The following is a 16122-nucleotide window of genomic DNA, read 5'->3' on the forward strand; positions in this document are numbered from 1 at the left end:
TATACTATAACCAAGTGGAAAAAACTTTCATCTCTCTCTAATCCAGAGTAATTTATGCATTTGATATATGGTATAGGAGTCCTATTTTCTTCTTCTTGTGTTTGTTGATGTTTCGGAAGGTGGCTAATAATTTTTTGAGTTGTTATTGGATTAAATCCATTTAATGAGGATGTATCTTTAATAATTTCTGATTCTTGTTTTAAAGATTCTTCAGAGGAACAAAATTTGTGCTCTGGATATCAAAGATTTTATGATGCTGTATCAAAGGCATCTCTGAACGTTTGTCAAAAATTTTGAAGAAATACAAACTCGCTGCTACCTATAAACCAAATTCACAATTTGTTACCTTCTCCAAAAGACACTCTCACCATTGATGCTACCTGGCATATACGAAGTGCCATATTCTTGTAACTTGTCTTACTATTGACAAACAGGAAAATCTGTAAATAAATGCATCTCTGAACCACATCAAGACCACATCCGTCTTATCAAACCTCAGAAATCTGGTCTCGCACAACATGGAGTTGAAAATACTAACCACAGGAACCAATGGCAACAACAAGCACTACATCAATCCATATATAAACATGAGCATTTGTATAAAGGAAGTGCTGAAGCCTTATAGCACAGACCCAATCTTAACCATAATGACTGCCTCATTATCTGAAAAGTTAGAGAAATTGTTATCCTCAACTGTATAAAATAAATTTATTTGTTTTATTTAACATACTTGCAGCCAATAGTATTTAGTCCTGAAACACGTTACTGTATACATAGAGGTATTCCAATGTAAGCATGTGCACTAATGTGTTCTTTGAATGTAATTCCTATTGTTGTTTATAACTGTGCTGATGTCTTATAGTACTTAAGATGAAATATTTACATATTATTAAAAAGTTAATTATTGTGACATGTGAATTTATAGTTATGGTAACAAGGAGTTTATTTTATTCCAAAATTGCAGAACTTCTATTATTTTATGGCTATTTAGCGTATTTTTGTTTAGGAGTACCCCTTTTTTTATAACATCATTGACTTTTTACTCAATTTTAGGGCATTACTGATGTTTTATATGAACAGATATATGAAGAATGTGTAGGAAGAAAAAAATGGACATATCTTTGTGGGATGTTGCTGGCTGTCTTCTTTTTCAGTGGCATCCCAGCATATGGTAATATACATTCATTGTTGAAGGAAGTATGACTGAATGGAAGGGGGTTAGAAAGGTGGGGTTTGAGAGATGTGGAAGAATTATTAGTGAGGCAAGAGGTATGCAAACTTTTTTTGGAAAACCTGTGTTTTTTTATATTTTTTAAATTATGAAAGGTGGGCAGAGAATACTTTGGGATGGGGTGAACATCCATGTGTCTTTTGGCTTGTTTTTCCTGTATTTTGTATTCTGTTTTTCTTTTGGTTGTTGTGTTTTTTTTTGTTTAAATGTTCTGGAATTGGGATGTTGCATTCACAGAAGTGTTCTTGTAGTCTTGCCCACAAAGATCTGATAGTAGAATCTGTGTAGATGACATCACAATCTTGTTGGCAAGGAAATTTGTAAACCACATTGTGGTGTTCTAGTATTTCTTTGTGTGTGTGAGATTTAGTAGGTTTAAAAGTGTTGCCAATTTTTGGTTTGTGGTGAACACCAGCTTATAGCTGGTGTGTTGGAAAAAGGTATTTGTAGACTTTGTATATGTTCTGGATTTTTTTTGTGTTGGAAAGTTTGTTTTGGTTGTTGGATTGTTTGATGGATTTTTGCTGTTTTGTTAGTGTAATTTATTAGCTGTGTTGAGTAATTTCAATTAAAAAAATTTTTTTGTGTTAACTTTATCTCAGTGATGAGATAATTGTGTGTAGTCAAAAACTTGTAATCATTTACAAACTGGGCTAGGTTGACTGATTTTTTTAATAGAATCAGGATGGTATGAGCTGAAGTGGAGGTAGTTTCCGATATATGTGGGTTTGTGGAATATTTTTCTGGCTATTTTGTTGTTTGTTCTAATTAATGTTAGGTTAAGAAAATTGATGGATTTTTCATGTTCTGTTTCTATGGTGAATTTTAGTCTGTTGCTGAAGTCGTTAAGGGATGTTTGTAAAGTGGTGATGCATAGAATATTGTCCATGTATCGGCTATAAAAGTTGGGGCTGAATAGGTGTGATTCTATTTGTGATGGGAATAATTCAGCTAATTGTTCGCTGATATTTTGGCCCATAGGAGTCCGAAAATTTGGATATAAAAGTTATTGTTATATTTAAAGAAGTTTGCTGAAATTACTAGTTTGATTATTAATTAACTTAAGGAATTCACAACGTACACTAGAATATAAATTAAACTTTAATATATATTTCCAATATTTCGGCAACATCACGTTGCCATCTTCAAAGGAACTTAAAATAAAGTCGCGTGCACGCAGGCACTACACACAGTAAATGAGAACGAAGCAAGGAAGCTATTGTTTCTCCTAAAAGTCCTGATGGTGCTCCTCTAGTGGGCTATGTAGGTATTCTTGGCCATTAGGCTGAAGGTCTCCTGATGTACATCTCCCAAATTTGGGGCAATCTCATGCAACCAAATTTGTTGACATTTGGCATGTTTCTTAGGGCTGAGGCTGATCCATGAAAAGTCTTTCAAATTTGAACTTGCTACGGTATATTATTGTGGCTTTCTTCCACCATATTCTGTGGCGTGTATCCAGAGCATGGTCTGCAAGACCAGAGTGGCTATACTGGTGAAAACAGATGTAGTTCTTGTGTTCTGAAATTCTGATATTCACTGTCCTGCCTGTTTGGCCAAAGTAGGACAGCTTACAGCTGCAAGGGACCTGGTATACACCAGGTAGGTCTAGGGGAAGTGGTTGGTTTGATTAGGTTTATGATATCACCAGGCATTAATTTTCTTCATGAACTTAGGGTGTTGTCATCTGTGAGTAGTGTGTGTACAATGTCTAATGTTCTGGGGACATCTGTGTTAGTGTATAGCGAAGTTGTGTCCAATGAAGTGTGGATGGGATAGTTAGGTTTTTATTTTTTGGAAAAGGTTGTCTGTGTTTTTTATCGTAGATTTGGAGTTGACAAGTAATGGTTTGAGTAGTTTGGCTATGACTTTCGATAAAGGTGATGTGGTGGTGGTGTTTTTGTATTGAGACTATTGGGCCTACCGGGTGACCGTCTTTCTAGGCTGTAATTTGTCTGAACGTAGAAGGGAGTTGGGGTGTTGTTTTTTCATTGTTATTTTGCCTGTCTTGTTTTGATTTTGTAGAACGTGTAGGGTGTTGTTAATTTGTTTTATGAGGTCAGGGGTAGGGTCATTTAGGACGTTTTGGTCATTTAAAATAGCTGCTATTTTGCTGGTAATCTGCTTTATTTATGACTACGACTGTATCACCTTTGTCTGCTTTTGCGATCATTATATTTGGGCTCTTTTTTTAATGATATCAGGGCTTTTTGCAGGTTGGGAGAAATGTTGGATTTTACTTTTATTTTGCTATTTAAGATGTTTATTTTCTGGAATATTATTTCTTTGTTTGGGTCCATTTCTAATTTGGCTTGGAATTCGATAATAATGTCTTTGTTAGGTACGTATTTTGGGAATATTGTGAAGCTTCATGAGATCATGACATGGGCTTGTGTTGGTGCATGCACTAAGTGATGCTATTTTAAAGTGTTTTATGAGTGGAGAGGGGAGGGGGTTGGAGGGTTTGAGTAGAGAGCCAGTGGTTGAGGGGTTGTTGGATTACAAAACAAATTATTATAGATAGGCATTATTTCTGGGAAAATTCCCATGTTACTTCTCTAAGTAAACATTATTTTTATGGCTATTTAGTCTATTTTTGTTTAGGAGTATCCTTTTTTTTTTATAATGTCATTGGTTTTTTACTCAAAATGTCCTAAATGCCCTAAAATTTGAGTAAAAAAGCCAATGACATTATTAAAAAAAGGGGGTATTCCTAAACAACAACAAAAATAGGCTAAATAGCCATAAAAATAATGTTTACACAGAAGAGTAACATGGCAATTTTCCCAGAAATAATACCTATTGTAGAAATTCTTTTTCTGAGTAGGACCAAACTGAGAAGATATCATCATCCTTGAATCTAAGCCAAATAAGAGATTGAGGGAAAATGATACCATAGTTTTGTTTTCTAACTGTTCCATAAAATAATCAGCTAAAGATGGGAAGTCGTATCCCACCATCACTGTTTGTTCAATCTGCTTGTACTACTTATTTTGTCACATAAAATAGCCTGCATCCATGGTGGATTTAAACAGATTAATAATATTCTCAGGGAAATCACCTGGTATGTTGGTAATAGGGAAACTGCATTAAAGGAAACTAATTTCATTATCCTGCACACAGATCTTTAAAGTCAATGCTATTTTAATAGGAACAGAGGATTAAATTCAAATCTGTTGGAATGAAGAATCTTGGTTTGGTTCCAAAGAACTCTTGTCTATGGCACAGCATGCAAGACCAGACTTCTTTTCTCCTGTAAACTTAGCTGTGACTAAGAAAAGAGCTAGTAGTTACATGATTCATGTTTTGAATGTAGTTAACTGATCTTCTCTTCATCTCCCTGATGAAGCAAAGATCAGTTATCAAGAAGGTCAGATCAGGATGAAACATATTATAGTTCTAATAAATTGAAATTTTCTACATGTGCTAACTGCCTAAGTATGTAATAATCTATCATTTTAATTCTCTTGAAATGATTCCAGCAGTGAAGCATATCATCTCTGGCATGCAGCCTCATATTGAACATGTTCCCTCCTTGTTTTCAAACTAGCTTTTTAGTTTTTTGTATCACTGAGGATTAAATGTGTTATTCATTTCAATATGTCAATGTTTCATTTAAATAGTCATGTTTTAAGTTTAGCAATAAACATTTTTACTTTTGCATGTTGTGTACATATACTTTGCCTGAACCCACAGGTACTTTATTGCTTGTCACATTAATCAGTGAAAAATGGAGAACCATACTTACCTTCATTATTATCATATTGTGTGGTATAGTATTAGAAATACATATAGACTTAAAATATTTTAGGAATTATTGGCATTTAGTAGTCTATGCACATGGCTTCAATATGTGCAGCTGAACTGCCTATAAGGTAAAACTAAAGCAATTCCTACTGAAGAAAATAGTTTGTGATTAGAAATGTTTAAAACATCCATTGGTGGCTGGGATTTTGGAAGAATGATAGAAAGATTTTTTTTTTAATTAATTACTGGCAAAAACCATGTAAAAAAAAAATAAAAGCACTTTGCAAAACTAGACATTTATTTTATTACAGTCCTATTTATGCACTACTTCAGATTGAGACAAAACACAAATACAGGTATTCCCAGCCATACAGCATGTTAGGTTCCAGACTACCGGTATATAACCAATCATGGCTCCCAATTCATCCGCCCACTGTTCCACTTCTAGATGCATGTAATAATAACTTAACATTTTTACGTAGTTATATATGTGCATAAATGACATGAGGCATTTATATAAGTCAGTGCAAACGGAAAATTGAGAATAATTTTCACAAATGAAAAAGTTATTCTAAATAGTTTGGTTTAAGGAAACATGCCAACCAATTTGGTCATCAATCTACACCATTAAATGCTTTTCCATTTTGTAATAAGATTATTACATTTACAAGTAACTATAGTATTAACTGGTTTAGTATTTTCACTTCACTTAAAACTTTATCTTTTTTTTAACAACTGTAATGAGTAGTGCCAGTAAGTTTCTTTAGCAGCCTATCTCAGTGTTCAGTAACCATAATCATCACAAAATTTAATAATTAATAAATAACATAAAACGGATTTAGCTTACATATATAAATTTATTAGTATAAAATTTTTGCCCTGGTATCAAGGGCATCTTCAGTATGACTTTCAAATTAAACAAGAACACAAACCACTATATTCAACAATGTTGTGTGCAAACTGCACTTACATAATGTAAAGTGTCGTGGTTTAATTATATTAAGGTTCTAGTAAAAATAACTAAGTTTTTTCCTGAAAGGCTGGTTTCGTTCCTAGAGGAAAGTTAAATCTATTTATAAGAACAATTCCAACTCTCGTTAAATAAATTAATTATAAATGTAAACTTGTATAAGTATATAAAGTCACATATATAAATCACTCTTTTCCTAATTTGTATTCCATACTCAATTATCAAAATTATCTTAAAATGAAATCAATGTGAACTGTCTTATAATGCAGTTAGGACATCCACAGAAGTTATCCAGGAACTAATTTCATGTTTTAACAGCTGATTTAAGCATTGTTGCAGAATAAGCAATTTGTTCACGTAAACTTTTTCTTTAGGTCTCTATTTGTCAATAAATCAAAAGTATACTTGTACTGCTATATACTTTTTTTTTTTTAAATAGACTCATCTGTGATGGATTTGAGAGATAACTATGAATTTAAAGTTCAGAACAATCCCAGGACTTTTGATTTATTGGCAAATAGAAGACTGAAGAGAATGGTTTGTGTGTGAATTGCTTATTCCACAACATTCATTTGTTGGCAAAACAAATGAATGGTGTGTGATCTTCAATGCTTAAATCAATTGCTAAAAAATGAAGTTAGTTCTGTCCTAACTGTGTTGTAAGGTTAACCATCTTGATTTTATTTTAAGATAATTTGGAGTTTGAGTGTGGATGATTAATTAGGAAAAGAAAAATTAACTAAGATTAAGAAATTAACAGACTTTATAGAGTTACATTTATACTGAATTTATTTAATGAGAGAGTTGCAAGCTTGGAATCTTTCTAATAATTAGATTTAACATTCTTCTCTGAGAGTGAAACCAGCCTTTCAAAAAAAATAAGTGTGAGAATTTATAAATATTTGTTTTAGATTTTGTTCAGTTTTCCTGAACTGACAATCTTCCCTTGAAGTGATTTGCTTCTTGTGAAGATAGAACTAAAAGCATTTAATGTTTTCAATGACAAAATTGTGTTAATAAAAAGAATATTTACCAGTAAGAATTTAATGTTACAATTTTTTTTTTTTTTTTGCGATTCCCACGTATGAAAGGTTATGAATCTACAAATACATTAGATTAAATTGAGAATTTGTGGGGGGGGGGGGGGGGAGTGAGAGAGAGAGTGAGTTAATAAAATGCAGATTATGTGATCATATATTCATCCCAGTCATTGTGGTTAGGTATAATAGATTTACAGTCTTTCTCTCTTGTGCATGCATGCATGCGCGCACACACACACACACACACACACACACACACACACAGAGAGAGGAGGGGAGAGAGATTTGCATAAAAAGTTTATTTTTAATACTTAAATGTCTTGAACTTGATAGTCATTTTTTTATGACTCATAGCCATGAAAGGTTATTATAACCTATAGTACATTAGTACTTTAGATTGGCTTATTTTTTCTTGTACATGTTTTCTTTCTTTACATAATTCAGAAATCCTGCTCTAGAAAACATTGAACATTTTCAAGCCATTTCAGGCGTACTATAAATGGCTAGCTCACAAAAGGCGTAGAAATTTATCTCCCTCTAAAGACATATGTAAATACATATCCTCAGTGGAATTTGAACCTATAGCCTGTTGTAGGAGAGAGAAAAAATATGCTAACCATTTGGCATTTGTAAAGTGTGCAGACATTGCAAATGGGTACACTCAAAACCAACAAGTAAGTTGATAGTTGCTGAAATTTCTTGTTTGCTTTGGGTATGCTCATTTGCAGATTCTGTACACGTCTTCTGTTTATTAAAGGTGGGTTTTATCACTTGTACTGAATCCTTATGCAAGCACCTGACCTTCTCTGGTTTGAATCCAGCTCGGTGGTGATCTTCTGTTCATCAGTGGTGTTGATTGCCCCTCATGAGGTGTAAAATCGAGTAACTCTTTACTAGATGCATTTTTTAGCTATTTTTGAACTGTGATCACTTGCTTTTCAAATGTTGTGCATAAATTGCTGGTTGTATGTAGTGTTTGTGCATACTTTATTCTCGTGCGAACATGCTCAATTAACTGTAGTTGGAATAGCTATTTATCATCACTTTTCACTATTCTTACAAATAGCACTTCATGTTTACTAGACATCAAATGGCTTGGCATTGCTTGTGCTTCTTTGAAGAGCATCAGTTGACAAGTATTGTTTACAATGATTCTGCCATAATTTTTATCAAAATATTACCTTCACAATAACTGCAGGCTTTTTTTTTTTGTTGATCCTTCACTTGTTCTTCTTTCATTGGAAAAAATCGTTTTTTAGGTTATTTGGTTATGTATGTGAATTTAAACAGTTATTATATTCTTCATGTAAAATGTGCAGCATGTAATCATATTAACTACTTTGTGTAACTGTGAACTATATTTGCAAATGATTACTGTGATCATTATTCTGTTATATGAATTCCACATTATGCACATTATAAAGATATTAGGAGTGAAAAGTGTAATGTAAGAAATTATAGCATTGTTGCCTAAATGTTATAAAATATGTCATTCTCTGAGAGGTAATGAAAAGTGAAAGTAAAGTGATGTACCGAATTGTACACATGGTTAGTATAGAACTGTGAAGTTATAAAGTTTCATTGTTGCTGTAGATTTTTTTTTTTTTTTAATTATTATTGTGATAAGTGAAATGAATGCATTCAGCATTATCTATTGCATGTTAACAAAAAAGTAATTGTTAATGTGAATTGTGAATAAAAATAAATTATAAAATTAAAATGTAAATGACAAAATGCAAAAATAGCTGTTTAACTGTTTTAATGTAAAACTGTAAATTGTTTTTATTAGGATCACTCTTAATTTTAACATTAATTATAGTATTACATTATCCTAATCATCATAATTTTAATAACATGTAACAAAATGTACCCTACACTCGTAATTTCTTTGAAAAATAATAAACTGTGTTAAAAAAATTATCAAGTGAAGTTTACTACTAAAATCCTTAAATTAAGAAATAAGCATTTAATATGCCTAGTCATTAATACCTTTAGCATAATGATGATATGATAGTTTATGATCCATCTAATGAATCATTTGCGTTTGGAATAATACTAGAATGAATGTTTTTACAGCCCACTTGATTAAGAATTATCTTTCATCTAAATATTGAATGTTTTTTTTTTTTATTTCAGATTTATACTAATAAATGTTCTGTGAGAAGCTGTAAGCAGAAAGAAGTATGTATAGATGTCTATATTTTAATACTGATTCTTGGTATTTTAAAGTAGTACAGTCAAACTCACTATAGCAAACATTGAGAGCAGAGGAATAGTTTTCTGTAGTGGAAATTTTGTAGCTATGGGACTTTTCAATAGTTTCTTATAAGTGATGTAATGGTGTTTGCTGTAGTGAGAGTTGACTGTACAATGTAAGCAGTCATATGCAAAAGCAGTTCTTACATGTTGTTAATATGCCATAACTTCTGTACCATATGGTTTATGTAGCACATGATGATACAACAGCTGGGATTCATCATCATCATCATCAAATTCCTGCCATGTACCCTCGAGGGGTGTACAGGATATGATAGTACTACATGAAAAAAATTACATCATTATTAATTTCCTATCTACAATTTTCCTCCAAATCAGTCTGTTACTTGTCAACACTCCAATATTATCAGATCTTATATTTCTATCGTCTAAATCACTTTGTACCGTATCAATCCACCTATATCTTGGTCTTCCTCTCGGTCGTTTTCCTGCCAACCTGGCAGAGAACTTGTTTTGCTAATCTTTCCTCGCCCATTCTGTTTAAGTGACCATACCACCTGAGATTAGCTCTGCTAATGCATTCCTGGATGCTCACAATGTCAAGTTCTTTCCTAATATCCTCGTTTTTAATATGATACTGCCATTGATGTCATCTGTTCATGCCTATAATCTTTCTCAGGACTCTCATATCTGAAGTCTCTAGTCTTTGGTCAAGTGTTTTACTTCTGACCCAGCTCTCAGATCCATAAGTTAAAACTGGTTTGAACACTGTCTTGTATACAGCTAATTTAGTGTTCCGACTAATATCTCTCTTATTCCATATGAATTTATTCAATTGACTTCCCACCATACCAGCTTTGCTGATTCTGTTGTCTATTTCTATATTTAATTTACCATCTTCGGTAAAAATCGTGCCTAAATAGCTGAAATGTTTTACTTGTTCCACAGGTTCTCCATTCACAACACAGTTGACATTTTCAATGATTCTGCCTATTTTCATTGTCTTTGTCTTTTTATTGCTGACCTTCATACCATATCTATTACAAGAGCTATTCAATTTAGTCAGAGAATCTTGCAGACTTGTAGCGGATTTATTTAGAAGTATAACATCATCCGCATAAAGCAAAGAGCTGACATTAACATCTCCAATTTTGATATCATGTTTAATACCACTTTCCTTCATAATGTGATCCATATAGATAATGAATAACAGAGGGGATAATGTACATCCTTGTCTCACACCAGATTTAACATTAAACCATCTTCCTGTACTTCCTTCAATTCTAACTGCTGACTTACAACTCAAATAAAGACTAAGTATTGCTTGATATAATGTCCCATTGACACCATATAACTGCAGCGTATTGAATAGCTTCTCTCTTGGCACCTTGTCATATGCCTTTTCCAAATCGACAAAACTTAAATACAGATCTTTGTTATATTTCCATGCCTTCTCGACTATTTGTCGTAAAGTGAAGATCTGATCCTGACAGCCTCTGTTTAGCCTGAATGCAGCTTGTTCTTCACCAAGCTTTTCTTCCACAATTCTTCTCAACCGTTTCTCAAGTATACTTGCATAGATCTTGCCAGCAACACTCAGTAGGGAAATACCTCTGTAATTCTCACATGCAGTTTTATTTCCCTTTTTATATATGGGTACTATGAGAGCTCTACTCCAATCATCGGGAATTCTTCCATCTGTCCAGGCTTTCTGAACTATGCAGTGCAGCCACTGTAAGACTCTTATACCACCATACTTCAGCATTTCTGGTCGAATATCATCTACTCCAGCTGCCTTTCCACATTTCAAGCCTTTGATGGCTTTTTCTACTTCAAGTATGGATATGTATTCCTGACTGCATGCCTGGTCAGTGTTTTTTACCACTGTGCTGTCATCACTGCTTGTTTCATTTAGCAGTTTTTCAAAGTAATTACTCCATACTTCAAGGATATCTTTTTCTCCCGTTTTCATGTCACCTTTATCATCTCTAATTCCTTTTATAGCACTCTTTCCTCCATTCTTAAGCTTCGTCAACAACCTCCAGAATGTTTTGCCACCTTCTTGATATTTATTTTCTATATTCTTGCCAAAGTCCTCCCATGACTTTTGTTTAGCTAGTTTTACACAGTGTTTAGCATTCTTGCATTTGTCTCTATATTCTCTAAGAGCACAAGCTGACTTATTTGACAGGAACTTTTGGTATGCTTTCTTCTTTTCCTTCACTGCCTCTTTAACCTCCTGTGTCCACGAGGGAGTTCTGATTTTTTTATCCTTACAAACAACCTCACCACATGCCTCTCTGGCAGAATCAATCGATGTTTTCTTCAGAGTTTGCCACTGAATCTCCAGGGTTTGATTCTTGTTCTCAAACTCTTTCATTTTTCCTTCAATAATATTTGTGTATTTTAGTCTACAGCTCACATCTGAGAGCTGCTCAACTTTTATTGGCTTTAAAACTTTCTTACATGTTATTCTTTTCAATATGAAATTCAATTTTACCCTGCTCAAGACTAAATAGTGATCACTTCCAATTTCAAATCCTCTGTACACTCTGGTGTCCTGCACCAGGGAGAAAACATCACTATCAACAATAACAATAACATAGTCAATGAGACTTTTCTTATTCCTAGCCTCTTCTCTCCATGTGAATTTGTGCACATTTTTATGTTGGAACATGGTGTTAGTAATAACCAGTCCATGTCCTGAGCAGAAATCCAACAGATATTTGCCATTATTATTAGCTTTGCTCTTTTCTCCAAATTTTCCTAAAATATTTTTGTATGTCTCACAATCATTTCCTACTCTATTTAGATCCCCAACAAGGACCAACTTTTCATTTTTCATTGTTTCAGTTGCTTTTTCTAAAGCCTCAAAAAATTCCTCCACTTCTACCTTAGTAGAACCTTCTGTGGGACCATAGGCACAAATAATTCTCATTGTCCAGTTCCCCATTCTCATATTTGCCCACATTACTCTACTCCGGGACCTCATTAACTTCTGGAACCTGTAGCTTCAGGTCGGAACTCCACGTTACCTCAAAACTTCTCGCTGGCCCTGGAACGGGACCAGATGAACTCAAACTCTATGAGCTGCTCTGCCAGGAACTAAACTGAATCACCGCCTGAACTCCCCTTTCTTGCCATCGCAACCCTCTATTTATCTCTCTCTCTCTTTCTCTCTCCAATGACCTTGGGTTCGATTACGTCATCATCATCCCCTGGTTACTTCGAATGAATATTGTCATATTTTTGTCATATGCTGACAAAAATTTAATTTAAGTGATCCTGAAATGATTGATCCACCAAGATGTCATCATATATCATTGTTGATATTAGATATTAAAGTATTAGTTTTCATCCAAGGAAGTCTCTCTGTGTGTAGGAACTTTTCCTTGTCTTCAAAGTCATGAAAAAGAATGCTTCCATTCATTCCTATACTTTTTATTTGTATGTAGTAGCGTATTCTGATTTCATAATTAGTTTCAGAAACTTCTGTCTTGATCCTCCATGCTATCTCTTAACAATCATCTTTCCTTCAAAAAGCATTTTCATAACATTACTGTTCTTTCCAAGATGTCCTATCCATTTTCCTTTTCTATTTTCCACTGTCTTAATGATGTTTCTATCCTCTTATTTGTGAGTACATCCTTATTGGATGTACTCACAAATAAGAGGATCTTTTTCTCTTCATTTAATTTTTAGTGCTCTTTGCCAATACAATGTCTGTCTTACCATCCTCTGCAACTGGATCACCAGCTTTTTCGCTAGTCATGCACTGTGAATCATGGTAGATAGTCTCCTCTTCTCGGATTTCTCCACCAAAATGACACTCCATTTGTCCTTTTCATTTGACAAACCTTGTAGTGCCCAGTTGTTAGAACCATCATACCTTGTAGACTTCATTGCCATCCAAGCTCAGTCTTGTCTGAGCTTGCAAGAAAGGTCTCATGTCCCTTTAACTGACTTTCAGTAATATCCAGATATCATACAAGATCAGATTTCCCTTCTTGGACTGACTTACACCACCTCCATCCTTTCCTGCCACAAACACATCCCAGCCACAAAATAATTTTTTTCTTAAATAAAAAAATTCTCTGTACTTTTCAGCTCAAGGGACTGTCCCTTGAGCCAGACACCTTTTACAGCTGCTAACTCTATACAGATCCCCAATCTGCCCAACCACGGAATATTACTTACACATTTTGATGGTACATTGAAATCCTCTCTAAAATTGCTTAATGCTGTTCAGAAGAATGAAATCTGGTTAATTAAGGATCTCTCTTTCACAGATCCACTTTCAGTCTCTGTCTCTCATAAATATTCAGTTTCTGCTTTGCCTATTTTAAAGATGCTTTCATGGACAGTGCTCTGCTGAATTAGCTATTACTGTTCCTCCACTTTCCTCCAAAATCATAAGAACAAGAGCTATTGCTAACCAAATCCCATTTACAATCCAGCTTGAAACTTAACTTCACTGTTAAGTTTCAAGTTTCATTCTGTCTATTTCTGTTCTTGTAACAGTCTCCCACTCTGCCTTCCCCAAAGAATACAACCTTCAATAAAAAAAAAAATAAAAAAAAAAGTCAACAGATTCTTCCTTTCTTCTTATCATCTTGCCCCCCCCCCCCCCCACACACACATGATGCACGCAGCATTAATATACTATAGATCTTGTAGTCCTTCATGTCTAGGTTAGATGTTTAAAAAAAATTGAGGGCAAATAGCTAGTTATTTGCTGATAATTCTAAACTAGAGAGAGAGTGACAGTTAATAAAGGTGCTATGAAGATTCTAAAGAATTGTTTAAATACTGGTTGTTTGTGGAAAGGATATGGCTGCTAGTTCAGTGTGTCAGAGCATCAAGTTTGGCAAAATATTCACTAATAATAACTAAATAAAAAGCTAGTTTATTATAATTACTCTATTTGTTTCTTCCTCTAAACATAACAGGAATAATCAGCATCTAAATGTCGATACCAGGTTTTGTCTTGAAACAAACCTGTGCAGTAATTTAATATTGCACATATTTGTCAATAACAGTGATGCCTTGCTAGATTGAGTGGTTTTGTAATGGCAAAGAAATCAATGTTCAGATTCTTTTGTGATAAATTTTAGATAAGTCTGTGATGAAGATGGCAAGCTTTTCTTCCAGGAATTGGAATTTTATAGGAATGATGCCAAAACATCGTTGCTGTAAAACCGTGTGTGGACAGTTCATTGCTGGAAAATTGATCGCCTACAACTCATCGTGGGACAATTCATCACGGAGACTATCGCTGGAAATTTAATCATGGGGAAAATTAATCGCACAAGAATTCATCGTGAATATATGAGAAAAAAATTTTTTCCCTTATAACAAAAATATTTTTTAAAAATTTTATTCTGATATTGCTTTTGTATGATGACACTGTTTTTTAAACATTAATTTCCCCAATATCACATAATTTAATGATTTATATTTATCAGGAAATAATATAAATGAGAAAATATACAAAACTTGCTCATTTGTAATAATCACAATTTAATTTCATTATCGGAATATTAAAAGTTATCTGGTGTAATTACTTTGGAAAAATAATGAATTCAAATAAAAAGAAGGTGCACACATGTTACCTAGCAGTATTTGTGCATGTGAAAGTTGGAAGGGGGAGTGAGCCATCAAAGACGAAATATAATTTTAATTCTATTTTGGAAATTTTGTCATGTTGTACCATCATTTTGTATTTTGGAAGAAATCTGAAAACGCACCCAAACTCAACATCACCAGAGTTAAAGATCGATACTATCAACATAAGAAGCCTGAATGGCAAAGAAATAGAGCTAGCTGAGGAATTAGATAAGTACCAGATCGACATTATAAGGGTGACTGAAACAAAAAAGACAAGAACTGGTGAGATCTTTTTGAGCAATAAATACAAAATGTTATATTCAGGCAATGACAATCAAGGAAAAGAAGGAGTAGCCATAGTATTCAACACTAAATACGAGGCTAATCTTCTTGAATGGCAGGCAGTCTCAAATAGAGTGATGTGGGCAAATATGAGAATAGGGAACTGGACAATGAGACTTATTTGTGCCTATGGTCCCACAGAAAGTTCTACTAAGGTAGAAGTGGAGGAATGTTTGATGCTTTAGAGAAAGCAACTGACACAATGAAAAAGGAAAAGTTGGTCTTTGTTGGGGATCTAAATAGCAGAGTAGGAAATGATTGTCAGACATACAAAAATATTTTGGGAAAATTTGGAGAAAAGAGCAAAGCTAATAATAATTGCAAATATCTGTTGGATTTCTGCTCAGGACATGGACTGGCTATTACTAACACCATGTTCCAACATAAAAATGTGCACAAATTCACATGGAGAGAAGAGGCAAGGAATAAGAAAGTCTCATTGACTATGTTATTGTTGATAGTGATGTTTTCTCCCTGGTGCAGGACACCAGAGTGTACAGAGGATTTGAAATTGGAAGCGATCACTATTTAGTCTTGAGCGGGATAAAATTGAATTTCATATTGAAAAGAATAACATATAAGAAAGTTTTAAAGCGAATAAAAGTTGAGCAGCTCTCAGATGTGAACTGTAGACTAAAATACACAAACATAATTGAAGAAAAAATGAAAGAGTTCGAAAATAGGAACCAAACCTTGGAGATTCAGTGGCAAACCTTGAAGAAAACTCTGATCGATTCAGCTAGAGCAGCATGTGGTGAAGTTGTCTGCAAGAATAGAAAAATTAGAACTCCACGGTGGACACAGGAAGTTAAAGAGGCAGTGAAGGAAAAGAAGAAAGCATATAAAAAGTTCCTGTCAAATAAGTCAGCTTGTGCTCTTAGAGAATACAGAGACAAACGTAAGAAAGCGAAACACTTTGTAAAACCAGCTAAACAAAAGTCATGGGAGGACTTTGGCAAGAACATAGA

General features: G+C 33.9%; 1 protein-coding gene across 8 annotated transcripts in view; it reads left to right on the forward strand.

Moving 5' to 3' along the window:
• Window positions 1-16122, forward strand: part of LOC150100692 (AN1-type zinc finger protein 2A) — a 316183-nt gene that overhangs the window by 282864 nt on the left and 17197 nt on the right. For all 8 annotated transcript variants that reach the window (XM_090401817.1, XM_090401818.1, XM_090401819.1 and 5 more), the window contains one exon: window positions 9125-9169. In XM_090401817.1, the coding sequence (XP_090257943.1) occupies window positions 9125-9169 (45 nt within the window). The remainder of the gene's footprint in view (window positions 1-9124; window positions 9170-16122) is intronic.

This window comes from Typopeltis vanoorti, chromosome 12, assembly GCF_054136105.1.
Source record: "Typopeltis vanoorti isolate ZY-2024b chromosome 12, IOZ_Tvanoo_1.0, whole genome shotgun sequence".
Taxonomy (NCBI): Eukaryota; Metazoa; Arthropoda; class Arachnida; order Uropygi; family Thelyphonidae; genus Typopeltis; species Typopeltis vanoorti.